At 44.4% G+C, this 26,083-nt stretch overlaps 1 protein-coding gene across 7 annotated transcripts in view; it reads right to left on the minus strand.

The window, feature by feature from the left end:
* Positions 1–249: 249 nt before the first annotated feature.
* The window catches only part of SEC31A (SEC31 homolog A, COPII component), a 67,512-nt gene continuing 41,678 nt past the window's right edge, over positions 250–26,083 (minus strand). For 2 of the 7 annotated variants that reach the window (XM_075929490.1, XM_075929491.1), the window contains exons 19-29: positions 25,669–25,842; positions 24,272–24,445; positions 20,462–20,554; positions 19,644–19,773; positions 17,982–18,275; positions 13,095–13,133; positions 10,611–10,669; positions 7,649–7,921; positions 6,161–6,280; positions 2,378–2,449; positions 250–1,004 (exon numbers count right to left, since the gene is read on the minus strand). In XM_075929490.1, the coding sequence (XP_075785605.1) occupies positions 825–1,004; positions 2,378–2,449; positions 6,161–6,280; positions 7,649–7,921; positions 10,611–10,669; positions 13,095–13,133; positions 17,982–18,275; positions 19,644–19,773; positions 20,462–20,554; positions 24,272–24,445; positions 25,669–25,842 (1,608 nt within the window). In that variant the 3' untranslated portion in view covers positions 250–824. The remainder of the gene's footprint in view (positions 1,005–2,377; positions 2,450–6,160; positions 6,281–7,648; positions 7,922–10,610; positions 10,670–13,094; positions 13,134–17,981; positions 18,276–19,643; positions 19,774–20,461; positions 20,555–24,271; positions 24,446–25,668; positions 25,843–26,083) is intronic. The other 5 variants (XM_075929493.1, XM_075929492.1, XM_075929494.1 and 2 more) reach the window with 5 other exon arrangements.

A 26,083-nucleotide genomic window follows, 5' to 3' on the forward strand; every position in this document is an offset into this window, starting at 1 on the left:
TTGTCCCCCTCTCTCTAGTGGTTGCCTTGGCAACTTGTAACGATTTCAGATCTTTCAATGCTCTGCTAAGCCCTTCCTTGACACGTGAACACCCTGATGTAAACTTGGAATAGAATTGTCTTAATCCTTATGTACCAGGACTTCCATAGCGCACTCAGCCCTGAGAAACCACATCTATGCCTCAGGAAAGGGGCGGATAGCTCTCCCCCTTGCTCCAGGTTCAAATCACAAAGCTTCATGTCATAAATACACATTTTAATAAATTACCTTTATTCAAAAGATCACAACAGCCTTTATTTTTCTTTCGTGCCCCAGCGCAAAATTAAGCTGTTTAACATTTCATTGGAATAAACTAAATTGCAGGTAGCTTTAAAATGAATGACAAAATACACTTAAAAACAGAATCAGACCCTTTAGTCTAGTGGCTATGGAGGAATGGGAGGGGAGGAGGAAAGAATGTGATAAACGGTCTGTCTGATATACAACCCAATATCATCTTTTGCCACACACTGCTGTATTAGAAGCCACTGTATAGTAGTACAACATGCACCTAAAATTGACAATACAAGATGTAATCCATTAAATACACTGTCTAGAGACAGAAATCATTAGGGATGATAAAAGATTAAAATAAGAAAGCACCAGGGCTCAAAGGCCATTCTAAGATGAAGTGTATCAGTAGCGATAGTGTAATGTCATTGATCAGAGCTCTACTGCAACATGCTCTAAGGTCTGGTATTTGGTCCACTTCTTGCACGTTTTGCAGAAATGTACTTCTTTGGAAAAGTGACCTCACAAGCTTTGTGAAGGGGGGCGGGGTCACATCAGACCCCCAGCTTATTGGCTTGGGTGAGGACGACTTTCAGCACTGGCATGAAGGCAGACGTCTCGCTGAAGTTGCTGGTGCTGACTATGTGGGTGTGGATGTTCAGTCCCTCTGTGTAGTTGCGTGTTTCGATGCTCTTCGTAATGCTGTGCAAGCCATTGATGATTGCTGGGGAGAGCTGAAATGAAGCCGAGGACAAACAAAGAAGTTCAGCAGAAAGAAAAAAACCACCCAATACGCCAAAGCAGAAGACCAAACAGCCAAGATCAAGCAGCAAACCAGAACGCTGCTGTGGAACCCTGGTCATCCCTTTGCAAGGGACTGGCAGTGAGCTAAAGCATTTGGGACATAAGCCAAAGCCTAGCAAAGTCAACAGGAGTCATCTCACTGACCTCAACTGACTCTGGCCCGGCCCTCTGCACCCATGTTTACAGGCTGTTCGGAGGGGAAGGCCATTAACTCAAACACCAAAATACGAGAAGAAATGCCTGTTGAGTCTACTGGGATGGGGGAGAGGCTCAGGGAAGGCACGTGTGGCTTTACACCACCCTTTCCTCAGCTCCCCGAGCCTAACACACCTGTGTCAGCGACGACTCCCAACAAGACACATGAACGGGTTCCTGATATTTATTTCTTTACTTTAAGGTCTGACTCTGCTCCTGGAAGCCTCCCATGAGCAAGAGTCAACAGCAAAAAGATCACTAAGGAAATAGGGCCTTGTGGTTATGCCGCTGGGACTGGCCCTCAGCAGAGTTGAGCTCAGTACTTGGTATGCCACAACATTTGCACCAGTCATTGCGTCTCCACAGGCCTTGGCGCCCCTTTGGTAAAATGGGGAAAGGGCCTTGGTCTGATTTGTCAAATTAGATAAGCTCTTTGGAGCAGGCACAGGCATCAACTCAGTGGGTGTTCTGGGGCTGGAGCACCCACGGGGAAAAGTTAGTGGGTGCGGAGCACCTACCAGCAACCCAACTCCCCCTCCTGGTGGCCCCACTCCTCCTCTGCCCTCCCAATGATCCTGGAGTGCTGCGAACAGCTGATCTGCAGCATTCAGGAAGCTACAGGAGAGAAGGGGAGAAGCTGGGACAGGCCATGCTTGAGGAAGGAAGCAGGGAAGCAGTTTGGAGGAAAGGGAGTAGGACAGGGGGTTGGGGGAAGGGATGGAATGGGGAACTGGGGCAGAGGGGATGGGGTCAAGCACCTCCAGGCTAAAGGGAAAGTTGGCACCTATAGGAGCAGGGACTCCTAGCACAACAGGACCCTGATCTCAGTCTCTAGGCACGACCACAACACAAACTCCACGACATACATGAAAAATGGGTGCACACGCAGTGCCAATAATTCGAGGTAAGGATTAATATGTAATAATGAAACCTGTATCAATGCAGTCTTTTCAAGAAATTCTTAGGAATGCCTATAGCACATTGGTGCAATAGTATTCTAGTGAAATGACGTGCCTGTAAGCAAGGACACAATTCCTAGTAATAACATGCAACATCAAACAGAAAAATAGTTGAAGACTTAAGGCAATAAAAGAACTAAACTACTTACTGTCTGTTCCCTAAGTTTGTCGTACAGGAACTCCAGGCGTTTATTGGCATCATCTAACTTCCTCTTGGTTTGCTGCAGGGAAAGACAGGAAATGAAGTGATATTAAGAACACATTTCTCATAGTGAGAATATGATTTAATCACTAGGGGAATCTGTAATAAATGAACAGCAGCATCTGTGATTCCTCCATTAGCACTTTTTTCATTATACCTTTTTGCCAATGATTTTACTATGAAAGATAAAGACTAGACAGCAGCCAACTCCCACAACTTAGATTCTGCCTACCTACTTGCACTGCAGTAGTACTGCACATGCGTAGTTTGTGAAACACCCTGAAATGTTTTGGTATAAAAAAAGCAAGACAAATACCTGGTATGAATTGTGTTTTGCAGTTAACTGGGAAAATATGATTTCTGTTAAGTAAAAGTAATGTTAAGATCAAAGCACCCAGCCGTCCAAAAAATAATTTTATCCTGAGAGCTCAAGGACGGGCAATAATAAAAGACAAGAAATGAAATCATTAGTTGAAAACCCATTCTAATTGAATTTTAATTGCAAGGCTATTAAGGCTTAAGAGTAAAAACAGGAACACATGTAAACAAATTCTTACTGCAAACAGGAAAAAACAAACCAACCCCATGCTACAAAACATCTTTTGTGTCCATTGAAAGTTCTGATTTTGCAAAGACAGAAATTTATGGGGGCTGGGTAATCTTTTTTTGCCATAAAAACGATGACATTTTATCTGAGATGGATTCAGGGGTCCTACTCAGGGTGTGGAATTTCATCATGTTCCACCAGAAGTGCCACATTCATTAGTGAGATGGTGAATTTTCTTTCCAGATGGTGTTTGTGAAAAGCTATGGTCATGGGGTTTTGCACATGATTAATCAAAGTAAAACCAAAGAGTCCTCAGCTGCAAATGAGACAGCACACCTGCTGCTGCTAGTTTAACATGAATGGGAAGAGGCCAGCAGCACTGGGAATGCTAGTTTGGTAAAGATCTTGGGGTTCCTTCTCCCTGCAGTCCTAGGACCTTTTAGGATCAATAGCTTTCATTTGCCAGAGAGCCTTTCATAGAGGTACTGTACTCAGCAAAGCACTGACAAAGACAGAGAGAATTCCAGGTTTCTTGGCTATATTTCAGTAGAGATTTGAAGCATGACCGATGGTTGATATGGGAGAGATAAAGGAAGGTTATTGCAGAAAGCAAAAGACTCAAGGAGAATGTCATTGCGCAAGCACATTCTAGAGCTAGCGTGGCATAACCCTGTGCGGTGTCCAGGGATTTAAAGGAGAAAATTATTTCCCAAAATGACAGGGTGAGAAAAGAGCCTCTCCGTGTGACCTCCCACATATGGGCATTTGTGCCATTTGTCTCAAAGCACTTGACAGAGTGGGTAGGGTTCTCGCTCTACGGATGTAGGAGCGGAGAAATAGATGGAGTAAGCGATGATGCTAATAACATCTGTGTTCAGGACATGGCACAAAGTCACAAGTCAGCAACAGAGCTGCCAGTAATTCTCCTGACTCCGAGTTCCCTAGTTTAACCACAAGACAACACTGTCTTTCATACCAAGACCTGTACGTGTACATAGCTTGGCAGAGACTGCCCATGTGCTAATGGTGTCTATTCATCATATATATGGAAGGAATCATGCAAGTTTTGCCTGCTACTGTATCCAGGGACTGTTGCTCTGCCTAAGAAAATCGAAGAGATTTTTATAGAATTGAACAAATGACTGGGCTGATGTCCCAGGAAAAAAAAGTGACCTTTTCATATGGAGAAAACAAGAAAAAGCGAAGTGGTGTTAGAATGTGAACTGGACTGTCTTCGGGCTAGTCTAATGTTTGCTTCCCAGAAGACGGTATAATTTAGGGATGTTAGATCATGGTTAATTGAATAGTCAAATAACTCATGAATTCTTATCAGTTAGTCGATTATTCTATAGTCCCCAGGGGCAGGGCCGGCAGCAGGGCAAGGTGCTAGGCGAGAGCTAGTCTGCGAGGGGAGCCAATTTAAAAACCAGTTCTGCTTGCGGATCGGCTGCTTGTCGCCCTGTGCTGCTGCTTCTGAGAAAGAGGCAGCAGTTATGGAGTGGAAGCAGCCCCTGTCTTGAGGGGAGGAGGAGGAGGTCTGAGCTCCTGGACCTGGCGCAAGCGGGAACTGAGCCAGTCTTCCTGCCCACCCAGCTCCTAATACACTTTAAAAGTAGAGCCATAGCGGGAGTAGGTCCCGAACCCGGCATGAGTCAGAAGTGAGCCGGGCTGCTGGCCAGTCTGCTAAAAAATTTACTGGCTGGGTGGAAAGAAAATGCTTGTAGTCGATAGCATTAACCTAGAAGCGTTTGCTTATAGGTTAATCGACTACACAATTACATTCCTAGTATAATTATGGGAACTGAAAGTTAGGCTTGACTTCTGCTCCCCTCCCTCAGCAGGGTACTCTTTCAGAAAAGCACTGGAGCAGCTACCAGCTGCTGCATAGTCACAGTTAGTAATTTGAAGATGGTGAAAAGAAAATCGAAGGGGCTCTTTCCCATCTCCCATGAAGGCAGCATGTATAGATCTACCAGGAAATTCTTGGGATGAGGAAACATCCAAGTAGGCATCAAACCAAAACTACACCTTTAGCTTGTTAGTGACTCAATAAATATGACACAAAGCCAGTTTGTGAACAGTCTACTGAGGGCTTACAACACTGACAAAGCCATTATTGTATTCCAGCACCAACGTGTCAGCTTACATTACTAATGGAAACCTGAGTCTCTGTCACTGGTTAAACATATTCACCATAAGGGAGCCGTTTAAACAGCCAATCTTCTTTTCATAACCCACTTGTGGCACAAGCTGAGGAGTAAAAATTGTATTTCACAGCTGCAGTGTTACTGACATTTCTCTTGCCGAATCTCTCTGATATTTCCATTACTTAGAAACATTTGTTTTTTTGGAGTTGAATGACAATTCAGGAAATGCACAAAGCAGTTAAAAAGCTCATGGACTGGCACTTGCAGTAAATGAACCAGGCACAGCTGTGAGACTTCACCAGTGGTAACCCACAATAAAACGCTTCTGTAATAGCATTAGTGCTCTAGTCTGGTCCGTAGAGGCCAGCGTGATTTGACTTGAGCAGGTCTGAAATTCCATCCCTTAGAGTCAGGGTTCTCAAACGTCTTTTGCTGGACCTCCCCTTTGAAAACATTTCAGGCTGTGACACACTCCCCTCCTCCCAATACCATGCCACTCGTGCTTCTGTGCTGCCGCTAGCAGTGACGCTGCCTGAAGAGCTGGGCGCCCAGTCAGCAGCTGTCACTGTCCAGCAGCTCAGCTCTGACAGTAGAAGTAAAGGTTGCAATACCTCGACACGCCTACAACAGACCACAACCCTCTTCTGTGTTAGGGCCCCCGGTTTGAGAAATGCTTTCAACAATAGTGGTCACATGGTGTGGGAAAACACACACACAACCGTGTATTACTAGAGACAAGAGACACTGAATAAACCCAATTATTAAAAGTTAAACTAGTACCCAACCATTTAATAAACTCACTACTCCTACCACTTTGCTGCTATAGAGAACACTGTGTCAGATCTTAAATGCAAGCCATACTGACCAAACCTATCATTGTGCAACGTGTGTGCTCTGATTAGATTTAAAATGTTACATCAATATACTGGAAATATGTCTTTACAAGTTTGTGTCCAGACTCCCCAGCAAAGGTGAAAAACTGGTTTGGCCAGACAAAGTGCTGTTCGACTAACGCATCACCCATGCAAAGACCTACTGGATCTGTGGCAGACAACAGGCATCTCTGGATGAGAGCTTCAAATGTGGTCTTCAGAATAAGGTGCTCATCAGGAATTGGCTTCTTTGTAATCTTCTCTGCTGGCAACGACTGCACATGCTAAAGAGGAGATGAGGAGGGTATTAAAGTCACTTTGGAAACTCCTCTGGATTTGTATGTATTCGGCCACTGTCTCCTCCCAAGTTACTAACAATCTGAGCATGCTCACTCACTCCTCCCCTCTATGCCAGTGGAGCTGAGACGACCAAGGAGGCAACTTTAGCAGTGTCTCAGATGGGGAGAGCGTCCAAGGTTTCTCCTTCAGCAGCAGCTGTGAGGAGAAGGTACTTGATTGGCCTGCCTGCCTAGCTTAGGGTAATAGCAAGTGCAAAGCAGCACCAACTAGCTGGTTACGGTTTTAAAGTGACAGCCCTGAATGAAGACAGTGATACAAATCCCACTAATGCTTGTGTTTGCTATGAATACGAGGGGTTAATTCCAGAAGGAGTTTCTGACACCGCTGCAGAAAAGGGGAGGAATGGCTTCAGATTGCCCCATTCACAGATACCTAATGGACAGACCTCACTAAGCATTGTGCCCTTTGAGGAGGCTGAGATCTACCATCAGGAGGGGACCTGGCCTGGGAAGTCCTAACCTATAAGCCCAGAGAGGGAGCCATCAGGCAGGAGGCTGGAAATAAAGAACCTGGGGCTGACAGGGATTCTGAAGCACAGAGTGGGACACACAGGGGCTATGGAGAAGTGGACTGAGGCTGTCCCCAGAAACAGGGGTTCCTGGGAGAATCTAGGTCAGACAGCTATGTCTGTAGACTGTTGTGGTAACCCCCCATTTCCTTGTTATGCTTGACCATACTGTTAAAGTTACCCAGTAGTTTGGTTTGTAAAAGCTCTACTGGGTCTCTATAGTCACACTGGTGACAGATGGAACACACAGGCTGCTGGGCAGTCGAATTTCAGTCAGGCCTGCCGAGGCATCATGGCTGGTGTGCAGGAGGCTGAAGCCCACCCTTCGGCTGAGAGATGGAGAACTGTGAGAGTTCACCCTGTAAAGTCATGAGGCCTAAAGTCTCAGAGAGAGAACCAAGGGGGACAGAAGAGCAGCTAGCTTTGAACAGTGAGATGGTTTTGAGATTTTATCTTCTCAGCCTCTCTCCGGATTAGTCTACGTGAGAAACCTGCACTGGTTCAACCTAAGTCGGTTTCTGTACCATTTAAACGGTACAAACCTGTATGTGGACACTCTTACTTCAGCTTAGGAGTGACTTATTGCAGTTTAGCCAAAATCAATTGCTAATCAACTTATGCTAAATCAAAATAAGATGCCCACACAGGTACAACTTTTTCATGTCGTTGAGGCCTCCCATACGCAGCGAAAGTGTGTGTCCGTTCTGGGCCTACCACAACGAGCCCCCAAGCCTGTAAGGAATGGTTAGGCCTTACCAGAATACATCACCTCAATTACTGTTACCTGTATGGTATTGCCAATTGGAGCTCCTGGTGCCCCCTCCGTACTGGGTTTTGACATAGCAGGAGGCATGACTGACTGCCCCAGAGGCTGCTGAACAGTCTGGAAAGGATTTTGTAAAACGGGCTGTGCTGATGGAAGGTGTGAGGGCTGAAATGTAGCCTGAGCTGCAGGTGGCAGTGAAGTTGGAGGCTGCTGCATCTGGGATTGTGAATCCAGCAGAGGATTCATTATTGGGGATGTGATGGGAACAGGAGGCATGAAGTTATCAGGCATCTGAAGAAAAACCAAACAAAACGTTTACTATGCTTCTCTGTTCATTATTTCCACAAAACAGGCTATATTATACTAACTCTGTCTTTCAGTTATAATGTACTTGCAATAAAGACATGTAGGAAATAATACCTCTCTCTCGGTGTCTGGTACATTTTTACTTATGACAAAAATTGACAAGGAATATGTAACAAGTCCATAAATGTACATGCAGTACATAATGGGGTCTCTTTTCCATAGATTTTACAGTCTAAAAACTCAATCAAGCAAACATTTACACACATACACAGCTTCAAGTCAAATGGGGCTGTTCACCAGCTTAAAAGCATGTGATTAAGAGTTCACAGGATAGGGATCTACAGGCACTAGTGGATACAACAGAGTAGAATACACAACAGAACTCAAGTGGCATGCAGGTATTAGAATGCCACATTTTACTTTTAATAAAACAAAAATATAAGAATCTCAGTTAACAGAAAATTAACTCCCATATATCCAGATTGTTTAATGACATTATTTAATGTTGGGAAAAAGTCTATGAAAACTTCATTTCTTATTTAAGATCTTTGCAAGAATAATTTTTTATTCTGAACTCTGAAGAACCTAGCCCACGGCTGGCACTATACAACAATACATCTTTCAAATAAGAATCAAGCCTCTAGCCAACAGATTTCTATTCAGTTCAATTATTAGTGCATTTATGAATGAGTGCTGAAATGCTTATATGTACATACTCATAAAAGGCCACAAACAGACTCTCTGCTTGGGAGAGGAAAGAGCAGATGACTGAATGGGCTTGTAGTGGATCTCCTGGGCAGTGCGGTGGCCTAGTGGTTAGGTCTCAGAGTTAGTTGGCAGCAAAGGGGTGTAGGCTCCTGCCACTGGAGCCCCAGGCCTAGGAATTCCCGCCTCTTATCTAAGTCAGGTTCTTAAAGTTTGAAGTGAGGCCCCAAGAGTCCAATTTCCCCCTCAGTGAGGGTTCCTTGTAGGTTCTCCCACTTTGTATCAAGGGGAAAGGTTGGAGGCTTACGTGCTCCTGTAGCTAACCCAGTAGACTGCTACGGCTCAGGTCCTGCAGTCAGCAAAACTAGCTCCTGTCTCCTCGCTGGTCAGCCCCTAACTGAGCCAGGTTCCTCTCTTTTATCCTCCCTCCAAGCCTGACATTGGCTGCAGGTAAAACGGGGCATGGCTAGTTGGGCAAAAAGGTTTTGTTTAGCCTCTGCACTTCCAGGCCCTCCTCTCACTTCCTCACAGGCCTGCTGGCTTCTGTTATAACCACAACATGTGAAAAACACGTTAGCCTTTCTACACTTTTTAAAGAGTAGTGAGGGAAACAACAAGAAAGTCTGAGACTGCTAAATGTAGTTCTGGTTTAATGGAATTGCAATTATCCCCACTGGTATACTTCCTCCTCCTGAGAATCTTAGCCCTTTCTGTGCCCCAGACAGACAGCTTGGGAGACTAAAGCCCTAAATTTATCATGTACAAGAGCCGGTACAACAGACTGACACACAGCAAGTTTGCCCATCTCCACCCCACCAATGATGTTTGGCAAGCCTGACTTGGACAGACAAACTCCCAGGGTTACATGTTACTATTGTTTTGTCTCCATGTACAGCCAGTTCCTGACTTACGGCCACCTCGACTTATGACCATCCGCACTTACAACCAAAGTGGTCATAAATGAGGTCCCCGAGTTACAAACGTGATCTGCACTTACAAACAGCGCGGTTGCCATGTAACTCAATGGGATCTGAGTTACGAACACTTCGAGTTACGGCCAAGTGTTTGGTCCGTAACTCATTCGTAACTCGAGGACCGGCTGTATATCCACAACATTATTCTGTCTGCTCAGGGTGCTGTGAAGAACTGGACAGACCACTATAACAGCTGGCAGTTGCAAATATTATGATCACTGGAAAATGTTCCACAATGAATCCAGAATTGGAAAAGTCACTAACCCCACGGTGTCCAACCAGCTCTGAAGGAGCACATTATAATGGCTACTGATATAGCGGACTAGCCAAATAGCCCCATTGTTCAGGCCAACTAGCCACACTCAACCAGCCAAATGTAAACATTTGACTAGAGGCAGCATGTTGAAGACCACAGCTCAACCTAATAAAAGTGTCTTGAGCTATTCACTCCCACTGTCTACACTGGTCATGCTGTACTTTCCCACCCAGAGTCTTAGATAAAGGTCAAGTTTTATATCATGGTCTTTCATCTTGACACTTGTACCATTAGTAAATACCAGAGGTCTGATCCTCAGCTTGTGGCAACTGCTGTACCTCAAGAGAAGTCAATGGAGCTATGACAACATACATCAGCTTTGGCCCTAGGCAAACACATTCACAACTCACCTGCTTTCTTACAAGGTTACAAAGATCCGTAATATTTTTGCCCCAAAATGTGACCATATTGATTATTAACAGCAATTTTCCCAAGAACTCAGTCTCCTTTGGATGCATATTTCAGGGTGTTTACAAATGTATTTCAGGAGATAACATATGTTGAAAATGTACAATTCCTCCTCCCCTGCAAATGCAACTTTTACTCATAACGCTATCAAATTGCTGTTTGATTATAACATGTCATTTTTCTCCTCACAGCAAGGATTTTAAAACATTAAGGTCATGCTTTATAAAATGCATCATATGCAGGTTAGTGGGATACTAATCGCCTACAGTACCTTCTTCTTCTTTGTAACTCTGTTCAATGCAGGAGGGTCATTCCAGCCATTCTGAGGTCCTATAACAAAAAAAGGCAACATCAATCTCTTGTTAGAATCCTAAAAGATGGGGAATGGACTATTTGCCACACAACATCTGCAAATTACTGCCCTAGCAACGTCTAAAACTCTTAATGTAGGCTGGCGCTCTGTCATAGCTGTAAAAACGGTGATTGTGTAACCTGCTAGCCAAATTCTGGGTTCTCAAATCTGCTTCTGAGCCACTGTGGAAGAACAACACATCCCCTGCATTAAGCAGCAAGCCCTGCACTTCATTACACCGAAACTCTTATGCTGTATCTGCCTTAGGAGTGGTTACTTTCACAGCTAAACTGGAGATTGACTTAATCATCTTGAGCTTCCCTCCTGTACATGATATACATTATGCACTAAGCTCCTAGTAGTCAACATAAAAAGCCAACTAGCAACCTCCCATCTCCCAAGAGAGCTATGTTGCACTGCCAAACCCTTTGCATTATGGCGATGTTTGTGGCAGATACACAATTAGAACAGCGTAGCCAACATATAAGAGTTCATTAAAGGTCTGTTTACAAAAGAACAAAAGAGACTATTTGCTGGGTAATTTTGTTGGCATAAGCACATTAACATTCGGATAAAAGTTAATCAAGAGTCAGAAAATTCAGAAAATTCTGAGGGGGAAAAAAAGCAGTTAAGATGCACAGAAATCTGCATAAGACATTTTCAGAATGTGGCTGTTCTTTTTTGTGAAGGATGTTTACACAGCAACAAGATGGGTTCTCCAACAACAGAAGGAAAACAGAGAGGATACTCCACCTAGGGCCATGTCTAGGGAGTAGGGTGGGGTGGGGCCCAGGACAACCCTCCTTCAGGCCCAGATCCTGGCCCTGCTCCATCCTGCCCTCCCTCTTCCCGCCCCCACTCTACCCTCTCCCCCCCACTGCACTCATTCCTTGAAGCTCCTCCCCCAAACGACACAACTTGGGGTATTACGGGGGGTTTGGTGCAGGGCAGCAGTGGGGGTCAGGCCACGGCATTCACCACAATGGCAGGAGCTGTGGGAAGTGGAGCAACCCAGCCCTAGTTTACTCCACAGCCATCTCCCATCTGGGTTGCTCTGCTTCACTGCAGCAGTGCAAAGCAAAGTGACCCGCCTGAGAGATGAAGCAGCACAGAGGATACTGCTGTGTCACTCCGCTTCCCATCTCTCCTGCTGTCACAGTGAATGGGGGTGGGGGGAAAGCCTGCTGCTGGCCCAGGACCCCCAGGTAAACCAGCAGGCTACCCTGGGTCTTGTGGGTGAGATTAGAGCAAACCTCAATATGGGGGACTGTCCCAGTCATAGGACAGTTGGGGCAGCTGCCGTGGGTCCTGCCAAAGCAAGCAGTCCTATGGATGGAATGGCTTTGAGTCCAAATGAAGAATGAAACATCAGCAGAACTCCTACCACCCTATGTCACATTCACCTGTATGCTCCAGAGACACAAGGCAGTCATCAGCCAGGTCTACCCAGCCATTTAAGTAAGGTTTATGGTTGTGTTGGGTCACAAGAGCAGAGTAAAGCTGTCTGAGCAGACTGGTGAATATGCCTCATGCATTCTGGCCAATGTCAGTAGTAATGAGGAAAGAGAAATACAGAACATAGAATACCTAAGCAGAAGTGCTTCTAAAATTTTTTTTCTGTGGTTTTCATGAGAAAACCTTTCATTAAAAGATAGTATTTTCTGTGTATTTGCAAAATTTTCAGAACAAAGCTTAGATTAGTACATTTAAAATTGTTCCACTATTTCATTATGCACATCTCATAGGGACCATTGTATTAAAACTCAACATTAAAGCTGCTTAAATTGGAATTATGAGAATTTATAAGAGCCATAAAAAGCCAAAAGGAAAAAAACTCAATGGACTTTTTCACCACAGTGTTTTTCTCTTAGTAAACTAGAAATTCATGCTTGCACAGTGGACTGGGTTACTTCAGAGCAGACTTAACCGGTCTCTAAATTTAACAAGCACTTGAGAGTTTTGTTAAAGAAGTTCCATAATTGTGAAACCATTAAGAAATTAAAGGTGCATATTAAACAATTGATTTAAAACCTTTTATGTGACTTCTTGTCTTGATTCAGTCATATCTCCTGAGCAACAAGCTACCTATCAGGCCATCAGATTTCATAAGACTTGAGGTATGGAGAGCCTGACTTTTGCAGCACAGAGTAGGACATCAATTTTTTTAATCATTTCTAATATTGTTAATACTTTCTTGGCATTCAGTTAAAATGCACCAATTCGTTTCTGTGGTTAAAAATTCCAAGTAAATTATTATTTATTTTCATTAGGATATTGTAAGATTTGATTCAATTAAAATGTACTGACAAACAGCACTGAATTTAGTGCATTATGAGTCACATGCATTAAATTAATTTCTTATTGTGGCTCAATGATTTCCATATTATACTGTCGCTGGTTCACCTTCCAGGGCAGAGGCTTGGTCTGGAGAAGACTGATTTTCTGTAGATGAAATGCAAAAATAACTAAAGAGGTTTTTTTTTTTGTTTGTTTTTTGTTTTTAAAGTAAACACACACTAACCTGCAATTATTGAAAAGAAATAGCTAATGAGAAAAATAAGTGTGCAAAGACGGAATTATCATCACTTGACAAAAATATATAATTAAATAGCCAGCTTATTAACAATACAATTAATTTGCAGAATGACTTTTCCTCTGCCCTCCCAAAGCATGAGTCCGACTCCTTTTCATTTAGAATTTCCACTTTTCAAGTTGCTCCTAATAACTGTTACAGAATCCTGAGTTTGTTTCCAGGACAGCTGAACCAAGAGGCCACTCCTCAGAGACAAAATTCCCTCATTGCAATTGCTTCCATTCAGGAAAGCATTTAAGAATGCATTTGAAGTGCTAGAATTCAGCAGGATTTAAGCACATACTTAAATGCTTTCCTACATCAAGACCTATATGATTATTTATTAACACAGCAAACATATGCAGTATTGATATGCAATGACATGAGCTTCACACAAAAACATGAAACAAATTCCCTGTTCAAATAACATGACAGAGAAAGATATCATGACACACTATCATCCAGAAAGAAAAAGGGAAGTGCTGGACCTGGGACAGCTATGTTACAGTATATTTAAACTTGGTTAGGCACATCTCTCATAAACACTGCTTTTTAGAGATTTATAATCCTTGCACAAACATCTCACTGGATTGAGACGTGCACTGTCGTAACTCAAAAAAAGAATTTTATGCTACACTAAAAATCATTTCATGTTTAAGATGGATGCCAGAGATAGATTTCTTAAACATCTGCTGATGTAAAAATCCAGATGGCTTAAAATGAAAATTTGAAAAAACTTACTTTTTAATGTCTTAGGCCTTAGCCTACTAATATTTACATGTTTCCAGAAAACAAAACGGAAAAAAATGCCCATGGAGTTCTAACTTTTATACCAGCATCTTTGAATCATTACTGCTGGTTTACTGCACATATACTTTAATCTTAAAGCATTAAATTTTTGTTTTGAATGAAGTTTAAAAAGAAAAACAAGCCCCAAACTATAGAAAGATCCTGGATTATAACATACGTAAGCTCAGAAACTCAAACTCAAGGATCAAACTGCCATTACTAAACATAACCATCCTGTTTGCTTAAATTCATAACCTTTGGGAAACACTAAACATCATGGACTGAATAGAAACACTGGGCTTATGGCTCCTTATTACAAAAACCTATGACCTAATAATAAACCCCTATCCAGCTGCTCCTCCCCACATTTCCTTCCCTGCCTATGGCTGGAAGGGTGTTAGCAGGCCATTTCACCGTGAATGGTCCCTTGAAATGTGTTACTTAAATGTATTTAGCTGAGACACTGATAAGGCACAGGTTAGATACACACAAAATGCTGTAGCTGCACAGCTAAAGTGAAGATGCTTCTTGGCTAACTGGAGAACTTTTCAACATAGCACTGTCAACACACAGGGTGGGTGTTGGGTCTGTATAACTAGATTGCTCAGGGCCGGGGATTTTTCACTCCCCCAAGAAAAGCAGTACAGTAGTAAACAAGTCTGGAGAGCAGACTTGAAGAAGAGCTCTATGTAAACTTGTCTATCTTTCCAAAAGAACTGGGCCTAACAAAATATATTAACTCGCCCACTGGTTTCTCTGTTTGCACCTACACATTTGGAGATTCAGATGTGATCTTAATTTTGGCTTTATATTTTCATATATTTACTAAAATGGTACCTTACTGAGTGGCCTTTTTCACTATGTGGTTCTGCTTCTGTGACTGATATTGATGGCTAAGGCACAGTAAGTATATTTATCAATTCCCATGGGGTAGCTGTGTTAGTCCGTATCTATAAAAACAACGAGTCCTGTGGCACCTGGACTATCATCATCAGATGCAGGAACCCCTGGATTCAAGAGAAAACTCTTAAATCTCCTATGGAGCCACCTCCCCACCCCACCACAGCAGCCGAGTCAGGTTGCTCCATTGGAGCTGCTTTCCCCCTCGTGTAAATGTGTATCTGCAGGGTTTTTAGTGGTTTCACATTTATCTGAGTAAACACATTTTAACATCCCTAATGTGCACCATCCTCACACACAGATGGGGAAAGGTATCCAACTGCCTCACAAAGAAGAACGATAACATTCTGTTTAAGGAATATATGGGACTGTCAAAAGGACATGCGTTCTTTGGGTAGACACATCCCTACATTGTTCCACAATGTTGTCTACAATGACAGGCCCCAAAACTGACCCCACTCTTCCCTGGACAGAGTGGACATTTTCTTCCCAGACTGTGCGCGCAAACGTAATACTCATGAAAGGAACTGGATCCTAAGCCTGATTATCCAGAGAACTGGTAGAGTCAAGGTAAGGGTAGAACCAGCTTCGGATAAAGGCAAATAACATCCATGTGCCCCAAGACACACTTTGGAGCCCCTTCTTGTCACGGGTGCCTCATTCCTGACCAGGTCTGACTGCTCAGGTTGGTCAGAGAACAGTTCAGCTTCCACACCCATTCAGGCTATGACAACTCTGGTAAGATGGACAATAACGTTGCCAATTTGCACCACAAGGGTCTGGGCTTTGTGTGTTGGGGACACATGCCCATTGGGAATGGACACAGCCCAAATCTATTTCACAGTGATCAACAGAGTGTCAGGATGTCAGTCACTACCAACCTGGGATTGACTCCAGCTGGCAACCTAGAGGTTTCCACTGACAGAGCCCTGAGCCAACCATTTCCCCACCAGAAAAGACATTTAAAAGAAAGAAAAGTCTAATGGCTTGGTCTCTGAGCCCATTAACAGGACACCGTGCCTTTAAACAATGGCATCCCTGTCCAAACACAGCCCTCCCTCCTCCCCTGTTGCGTTAACAGAGCAGACTTAAAACGATGTGTCAATCAGGATTGCTTTAGTACACATCAGGACTGGAAATGCTGTTTAAAACTCAGCTGAGGAATAAGTGGCATTAATGAAGAGATAAGTCAGCCATCATGCAAAAGGTCACTCAGGCAGCTCAAACTGAAAACAGTAAAGGACGACCATGCTGGTGCACTCTCTCATGCACACACAGACATGCTTGAGTCCTAGCAACACACACTTGGCTTGTTTATCTTACAGGAAAAAAAACATGCCACTGAAGTGTTTCTAAACATTGTGTGATGATCTTTCAGGGTATTTATGAGCACAGTAATCCTGGCACAGATGAGGATTAGGAAACCAGAGCTAATGACTGCATCTGTGAGCCTATTCAGTAGAAAAGGCCTCTTATATTAAATGTGATCCAAAATTGGGCTTGACCCTCCTTCCTTTATAAAGACATTTGTGTCTTACTGGGGACAACCGTACTGACAAACTAGGTTACAGGTTGCACCTTTGTGGTCCCGAACTCTCTGGTCCAGCAACATCCACAATCCAGCAGGACCACGGATGATGTTGGACTAGAGAGCCCCAGCACAGAGGTTGCCAGGGGCTGGAAGCAGAACTGACCGGTGGGGCCAGAGGGATAGTGGAGCCCACAGGACACCAGAGCTTGCAGCAGGCAGGACCGCCAGAGTCCACCGTGCAGGGGAGGGAGGTGCTGCTGAGCTCACATCTGGCAGGGCTGTGAGCTTGTGGGGTCACTGAAGTGCATGGGGCCGTGGAGTCTGCAGGTCTGCTGCAGCAGTGGCAGGTAGCGGGGGAGAGAAGCCAAGTGGAGAGGCTGGTGCCTGGGAGGTCCAACCTGTAGTAAAAATGATGCAAGAAGAGAACCAGTCACAGCATCCATGATGGCTTGAAAATCTGCTCATTTTTAGAGAGTGGTTCACTAACCACACAGCAGTTTTGGCTCTGTCCACATTATGGTTAAAACTGTGCCGGCATCAATTGTATAAAACAGTGTTCAGGCATATTTTCTCTGACGAAGGGAGACAGAAATTCTTTTTCTATAGCACAGCGGGACTCTCAGAAGGTCTCTGTACATATTGATCAAGAAATCAGAGCTGTTCTGCTAGCACTAGGGATGTAAAATCCTGTTTAATTAGTGAACAGGTTACACATAGGCTACATCTAGACTACATCCTTTTTCATAAAAGGGATGTAAATCAGACGTATCGCAATTGCTAATGAAGCGGGGATTTAAATCTCCCCTGCTTCATTAGCATAAAAATGGCTGCCGCTTTTTCTCCCCGCATGGAGCTTTGCTGGAAAAAAGCACCAGTCTAGACGCTGATCTTGCGGAAAATAAAGCCTTTTCCAAAAGATCCCTTATCTCTAGAGGGATTTCTAGAGGGATAAGGGATCTTTCGGAAAAGGCTTTATTTTCCGCAAGATCAGTGTCTAGACTGATGCTTTTTTCTGGCAAAGCTCCATGCGGGGGAAAAAAGCGGCAGCCATTTTTATGCTAATGAAGCGGGGGAGATTTAAATAAAAAAGGGGATGTAATCTAGACGTAGCCATGATGTTTAACTGGTTAACTGATTAAACAGGAAAGCGCGGGGAGCGGGGAAGCACTGCGGCTAGGCTGGAGCGGCCCCCTTCGCCATGGGCAGGGACTGCTCCAGCCCACACCAATTAACTGTAACGGGTAAGCTTCACTCATTAAGATTAACCATTCTAGCTAGCATGGTTTCATCTGAAGTAGACAAGGCCTTACAGCTGTAGCACTCACAGAAAGGATAATGACATTTTTAGAAACACTGTAGTTAACCCTAAAACGCAGCCAAATCTTGTATTCCTCATTCGCCAGAACAGTGATGAAAACCCACATAAGCAAAATAACTGCTTTCAAGCGCAGTCCTGTTCTTTGGGATGCAGGAAGCTCACTGATTGCAGGCAGAGTACCTGTTGGTCCAGGAGGCAGCGCATAAGCCACAGAAGTTGCTGGAGCTCCTGGCCTGCCATGCTGGAAGGATGCACCAGAAGGAGGGATGGGGAAAGAAGAGCTGGGATTCAAGCTGGTTGGAGAGGGCTGAGGTGGTCCTGGGTATAACTGAGAGGGCACAGAATGGGGAGAAGCAGGAGGCATACAGGGAGGGTTAGGGTAGGAAGTTGAAGCAGGAGGAGCAATAGGTTGTTGAGGCTGATAGAGTGCTGGTCCCCCCGTTCCAAAAGAATACTGCTGTGGCGGCTGATAAGCTAAATGGGGGAGAAAAGGGAGAGGTTCAGTTAGTAACATTATTAAGAAAAAGCTACCGTGCTCTCCAGTTTACATGCCCCATTCCCTCTCCGTAGCTACCAAGGATCACAACTTCCCTATGGATTTCAGCTGAGCACTTTCAACTGGCTCGATGGCTTAACAAACAGAAAAATACCCCATCACACAGGATACCTAATCTGAATAGCAGGCTCAGGTGTTGGGGGCCTTTCTCCGAAGCCAGCCTTGCAGTCTTGTCACTAGCAGATAACACCCTAGTATTCTGCTAGCACCACTTAAAGGTACTAGCATGAACCCCTGTGCAGTAGAGGGCCAGATTTCACCTCTCAGCTTCCCACAGTGACAGTGGGCACATCTCCTTTGCCAACCCACTACAATGGCCTGGCCTATTAGCTGGACAGTTCCCACTATGGTGCTTGGACTAAGTGGCCCATGTCACCTCACCCTGTTGCTGGAGCCCGGGAGGCAATGAGAATTGTGTCCTTGGTCACAAAGAGCTTGACTATCTACTTCTCCCCCAAAACTCATAGGTCTCAGGCAATTATACAACTCTCACACTCACAATTAACAGGCGAAGAAAATTAACAGGTTTTAGAAAGACTGGTGGCTACTTCTGTGGGAGTCTTTTAAATCTGGAAAGGTAGGAGCAACATCATCCACATGATGCCCCCGATCAGGTAGGAAAATAGAGTGCTCACTTGACAGCCGCAGAAGCCCATACAAAGGAGTTAAATGACATGCCCGCAGTCACAATTAATCAATAGCACAACTAAGACCAGGATTCAGATCTCTCTGCAAGGCCCCAATCTTATCACGAGATGTCACAATTCGAACACTGTGCCTGGTCTAATCTTTGTGTTTGTTAATTCCTCTCGGCTCCTATGGGAGCCTCTCTCCTTACTCTCGCCCTCACCTTCCCCCTGGCTACTCTTCCACATCCTGTGTTTCTTTCATTATTATTATTATTATTGTGTGCAGCTTCCCCTTCCTCGTTTATCTCCATCTCTGGCCTTACCTATTGTTTGTTGCTGACACTGCAATAGCTGAATTAGGTTAAGTTCCTCCTCAACAACTAAGCATGCTGTTCAAGAACTACCTGGCTCTGGAGTAGCCATAGGGATCTTTGGGACTCGGAGCTTTTAGGAAGAGACAGCTTAGGACTCAGACTACGATTTGTTGGTAGCCATCTGCTTAACTGTAATTTAGCAGGCAGTGACCAGGAACCGTAATCAGAGCTTTCTGTGGATTGTTCCCTTACCTAAAGAGTGGGACAGGTTTCCCCACTGGTCTGAACCTCCTGAACAAATTCACTGGTGCGAATGCTGTGTACATAAGCCATTGCTACTTACTCGGTGGGTACGTCTGTCGTGCCCCTGCCTGCGAGTACATGTTGTAACCAGGAGAGGTGGCCTGATGAGGTGGCACATTCGGATGAACAGCCCCTGGCATAATAAAACCTGGGGGTGGAGGATTGTCTCCCTGGGAAACAAGAACGCAGTAAAGAGAAAAAAGGTTAGATGAGGTCTGTGCTAGCCAGAGGAGGAGTTGAATGGGATTTCACAATTTTGATATTTAAAGGCCTTGAATTGACCTCAACAGAAAACAGACACGGCCACTGACATAACTGGGCTGGTCATTCCACCACCACAGTGAGACATGCTTTTTGAACAGTTATAAAGGTGAACCACAAACAAAGGGTTCAACAGGAAATGAGGAAGCAGACATTCTTAGAACACAACCATTCTACAGAACGAGGAGATGATGTGTCACAAAAAAATGCCATCTAGATATTTTAACCAAGACACTTCATAATGGTTAAACCTGTTACTTCCAACTTTCGGGGTAAAGAGGGGGAAAAAAAAAAAGACTACTCTTGCAACACTCACATTATTCCACTGCCAAAAGGAAGCAGTGGAAGTTCTTGCTTGATCCCAAATTTTATTAAACACCAACTAGTACTTTTTTAAAACAAGCAGTCTGGGTAATATCTGGAATAATATACAAGAGCTACATGGAAACAATAAAATCAGTTGACCTGAACAGTTGCTGCTGTTTCCCAAATGCACCAGAATGCATCAAGCATACAAACTGTATAGGGTTGAGGGGTTGGAAGGGATTTATCTAAAGAGAGCAGGATCTGCTCAAAGAGGAATAATTAACGTTATACCTGTGTGTCAGAGGGAGAGGCTGCAGGAGGATGGCTGGGAAGGGCAGTAGGAGTTTTGTTACTCCAGGCAGTGACAGTAGGGGCAATTCTAACCTGAATTGAACAAAGAAATACCAATCATGGAAAATAAAATTAAAAAAACAAAACAAAAAACCCTCATGGGTATCACATTGCCAGATGTAAAGCAGGAATTCTAAACACACAAAATCAGGCATCCCAGTACTTCAAAGTAGCCATGAAATCAAAATAATAACATAAAAAGTCAGAGCCTAAAATCACTGCACACTGAAAAGCAAACAGAGAAGACAAACAGTCAAGAGTTTTGGTACCTAAAGGGAACCACAACAGGAAAACAGAGCACAGAGGAAGTATGAGGAGTTAGAAAGCGGACTCGTGTTTGAACAGTGTTATACATGCCCCTAAAGCCAGCTCTGCCAGAATGTCATTACTACAAAGCCCCCTTTTGTCACGTTTTCATAACTCATGCAAAAATTCACTCAAGGCCGAGGGCTCACACCAAGCAGTACATAAACACCAGTCTGTATGTTACAGGACTTCAATTGTCTTCCTGTAAGTGGGGCTTTTTTAACTTGGATTTACACGACCCTTTGAGGTACCTTATTTAAAAAAAAAATAGAATTTGAAATCCAGCTGTAGCATATTCACGATAAGCTTCTTCCTTAGCATTAGTACCTTCCCACAACTAGGGATGTAAAAGGTGAACTAGTTAACAAGCAAGCCCCACCCTTAATGGGTGAGGCTTACCAAGTTGGTTAACTGGCAGGGACTGGAGCAGCTCCTCATCCACCCTGGGCAGGGGGTTTCTCCAGCTGCACGGGGCCTGCTGGAGCAGCCCCTGTCCATGGCGGGCTTGGCCTCCCCTCCCCCTCAGAGGCAGCAGCATGGGGGTGGGAGGGAAGAAGGCAGGAGCCATATATGTGGAGAGCTGGCTTAGCATGCTGGCTCCTGCAAAGCCACCTATCACTTCCGCCCACAATGCTACCTCTGATACAGATGCAGCGGTACAGGGAACAGGGGGAACAGCTCTGCAGGAGCTGTCTGCCCCCACGCATGTAAACATGAATTTTTCAGCACTTACACGTTTACCTAAACACACACATTATAACATCCCGACAACAAATAGGAACATTTGAATAATTTCCCAAATATCTATGAACATGATTTGATCAATAATCAGTTTGCATTTTAAATAAGTTAATTAGAAGATTCCTACCTAACGAACAAGGGTGTTATAATGCAATTCAGATAAAGGCCCATAATTCAGCGCATGCTTAAACGCGTGCTTAAGTGCTTGCCTGAGCAGGAACGATGGACTTACACATGTGCTTAAGAGCTCTCCTACGTTGAGGCCAATGGCAATGAAACTAAAAGTGAAGCCTCACAAACTGCATTTTATCCTGCTCTGTCCAATCTACATACTGCTGCATGTCGGGCTGTAACACCCCATTAATATCAAATCCCTGCAGTGGAATTATGTTGTCAACATAAGAAACATGCAAGTCAAAAACTTCTTTGCACAGTTCATTTGGAATGTACTTGTTGGTACGTGTGTAAATCATCATTTACCAAAATAGGGATGTAAGCGACTAGTCGACTATCCGATAAGCAAAAGCTTATCGGATAGTCGACTAGTCGCTCCCGCTCTACCCCCGATGCTTCTATCAGAGGCAGCAAGGGGGTGAGGAGCAGGAGCCAGTGCTGGGGGGAGCCAGTTTAAAAGCCAGTTCCCCCCAGCACCGTCTCTGCAGGGGGCAGAAGAGGCAGGGCTATAGCAAGGACCAGTCACGAGCAGGGAATCAGCTGATTCCCGGCTCTTGCCCAGTCCCAGATGCTGCGCTCCAGGCTCTTAATACGTTTAAAAGGCTAAAGTGCAGCAGGACTGAGGCTGGGAGCTAACCCTGCTGCGGCTCCCCCTGCTTATCGACTAGTCGATGGAAAATCCATCAACTAGTCGATTAGTTGATTAAACTAAATTTAACATCCCTGTACCAAAATTTAGAGTTTTTGCTTTTTATTAAATAAGCGGAGGCAGTTCTCGCATCCCTTCCTTGCTCTTAATTCTAATGGGTAGAAAGTGTGAAGCTTCAGTGTGAAGCGTTACCATATCTCATCTCTAGGAAAGCTAACATTCTCCACAACAGAACTTGAAGTTTATTGAGACTGCTATAACATCTTTACATAAATAAGGTATGACACACAGAGAAAAGAACAGCTGGTTTAATGATTTGTAATAATTTATCTGAAAACTGGTCAAACACAATGATGTTTGCATAAATTGAAAGAAATTTGTATCCCCTCTGAAAGTTACTTTTTGAAAGTTATACATCCAGCATATCATCTTTGGTCAACTCTGCAGAAAGGCATCCAAAACCACTGATCTACAAGGGAAGGGCAAAAAAGCCTAACACCCATGGTTCTTCAACCTTCCTTGTCCTTCAGTTCTCAAAAAAGCAAATAATTTGATTTCCCTGGCGGGATGCAATGAAATATGGCCCCCTCTGTAGCAGGAATCCAAAAATACCTGACTAGAGGCTGCCAAGCAAAAAAGTGCAAGCATTCCAATAAGTTCACCTCTCCAGTCCTTATAGTGTGTGAAGGGAAATCCAAAACACAGATATAGTTTCCTGTTTCCCTGCTCTCCATTTAAAAACAGTTCAAACACGACAGGTTGAACCTCTCTATTCCAGCACCCTCTGGACCTGACCAGTGCTGAATCCCAGGAGGTCAATATTGTCTAGCCGCATCACCAACACTTCCACTGCTCACTGGGCTCTTTGAAGACATTTGGGGTAAATTGGAGCTAAACAACAGTTCAAAACACTGAGAGCCAAGACTGGCAGCTGTAAACAAACTTTATGGGACTGTGGAAAACCTGGCCACACCCATGATAAGTGGACATCCAGAGAATCATGGCCGACTATGGATGTTGCCGGACCAGAGAGTGCCGGACAAAAGAGAATCAACTTGTAATAAGACTCGCTTTCCATTCTCAAGGAATTCAGTGAAAGCAGCTGGTGGCAAAAGGGCCAGCTGATCAAGAATGGTTTGCTAAGGGATCCCAATCGAGCACAAAGGCCCCTGCCTCCCTTATTTCTCATGTCTTCCCCACCCAATGCCTCCCCCCCTCCCCCCCAAGAGCTTCCTCTTCTATCCCAGACTCACTCATTCACTCTCCCAGTACACCTCACACTCAGGGCTTCCAGCCTGCTCTGTCCCCATCCCTGTCTATGGTGTGGATGCTCTCCTTACACCTTACTCCTACTCCACCACCCTGTTTCCCCACACCACAAGGAAAGGATTTTAAGCATTCAGCTGTACCAGCACCCAAGTCCGTCACTGGACTCTCAGCATGAGCTGGCAGAACCGGAATCGCCTGCCAAGAGTTTGCTACTGCAACTTTACAGCAATTTCTCTGGCTCTAGCTGAGTATAGAGCAACGGGCTACAGAGTGAATAGCCAGCCCTGAAGAGATGGTGACAGACATGACTAAGTCTCAAAGGCTGCAGGGGGGAGGGGAGAATAAAAATTAAAAATCGATGCTGCAGTGCTTTGCATTAAAATACATTTTAAAAGGGGGGAGGGAAGAGGGGAATCTCCAAACCCAGGCTGCTTGATCAGATGTTTCCAAAAGCAGAGTAAAGGGGACATCCACACAAATGGCAAGAAAGCACGAAGGAACTGTTACCCAAAGGGCTTGTAGGCACATCACACACACCAGGGATTCATGAAAGGGTTCAAACCATCACCTTCAAACCTCGCGCTTCTGCCTGACTGCTCCACTTCATTTACCTGTTGATAATACTGCTGGGCTGGGCCTTGGGGCATCTGCATTTGTCCAGCCACAGGTCCAGCTCTTCCCCTGGCCATAGGATCTCCCTCATATGGGGACGTGGGTGCCTCCTGTCCCACTGGAAGTTCTCCCTGGGCTCTGGAAAGTCTGTCCCTCAACAGCACAATCTTTGGCTGCGAATAGTAAACCAAAGCAAAACACGTAATTACACCAAGTGGAATCTGTGGCCTCAGATCAGCAGATGGATGGCCACTTACAGACCAGTTAAACTGCAACTGACTGTGCAGAAGAGGACAGGATGCTGCATTGAACAGTGCTCTGGTTAGCTGAAGCAAGTCTGTTTTTCAGCCAAAAAACAGGCCTTCCAGCTGGATTCAGTGCACGTGACAGTATTGGAAAAGTGGTCACAAGTCTAGTATTCTCGTTCCCAGAGTGGCACCAGCGGGAATCTGTGGAAGCGCAGAAAGAGGGGGGGAAATGGGGCCTGGGAGGGCAGAATGTGCCACTACGATTACTGGCTCTGGAGGGCTTTGTCCTAACCCTCACCGGCCACGAGAATGGCACGCCATGAGCCAAGAAGGGAGAAGAATGAAATGCAATTCTCACAGCTTAAAGTGACACAGGGAATTTTAGTATATTTACAGGAATAGCCATCCTGCAAAATCTATGGAATTCACAGTAAGTGGGGAGCAGGAGAGGAATAAACCATTCATTGTAAGGGTGCATCTACACTGCACCGTTATTTCGAGATAATTAGCGTTATTTTTAAATAATGTGAGTATCTACACAGCCATTCTCTCATTTCAAAATAACTGACAGCTTATTCTGAAATCTGTAAACCTCAGTCTACGAGGAACAAAGCCTATTCCGAAAGAGCGATTTCCAAATAAGGCGTGTGTAGACGCTCCACTTCTGCTATTTCGAAATAGCCCCTCACCAGGGCCACTCTAAGTTATTCCTCCTCAGGCTCTAAATCGAGATAAAACATCTATATTAGGGAAGCCTGCCTCGGACTAATTTTGAGGCTTCCTTGCAGTGTAGACATGCTATTTCGAAATAAGCTATTTCAGAATAACTATTCCGGAACAACTTATTCCAAAATAAGCGTGCAGTGTAGACGTACCCTAAGAGAACATTGTGACTTGGGTTCCACAAAGCAAAGTCTTGGTTTCACCTGGACTTATTTTCCAAGGCACCCTGTATCTTCTAAAGCACCAGGAGACGATTACACTGTGAACATGTTCCATTCCAGTGACTTTTCCCATCTACACACAATAATAATCCCTGTCAATGGAGTTCTAAGCAGGAAAAAGAATCCCAAAGCACATTGGAGCATGTGCTCAGTTGAAGCTTCTTCACCTAGAAGGGGGGCAGAAGGAAAAGTAAAGCCACTTACCTGATTGGTGTTCGCAGGCAGGAAAGCCAATGCAGTGGCAATGCTGCCCTGTGCAGCCAACAGATTGGCATACTGACTCATCATCTCAGCCAGAAGAGTTCCTACAGCATCAGCATCTGTGGGCTGTGTAAACTGTACAGCCTTACGCAGAATTACTACCTTCTCAGTTAGGTCCTGGAGGGTTATGACAGAGGGGAAAAAACAGCAAGTTAATGGGACCAAGTGAAGGGAAATGTCCACTAATAACAGCATATCAATTGCCTACAGCTCAACCTTGCACATGACATAGTTCCCATTACATAACTTTAAACAGAGTGAAAACAAAGTTCTTCCCAATGATAATTAGCTAATTTATTGTGTAACGCTCAGAGAGCAAGATAATAGAAAAGTCATCAGTGACCATCAATTTCAGTGC

Source organism: Pelodiscus sinensis, chromosome 5 (genome assembly GCF_049634645.1).
Source record: "Pelodiscus sinensis isolate JC-2024 chromosome 5, ASM4963464v1, whole genome shotgun sequence".
In the NCBI taxonomy this organism is placed as follows: domain Eukaryota; kingdom Metazoa; phylum Chordata; order Testudines; family Trionychidae; genus Pelodiscus; species Pelodiscus sinensis.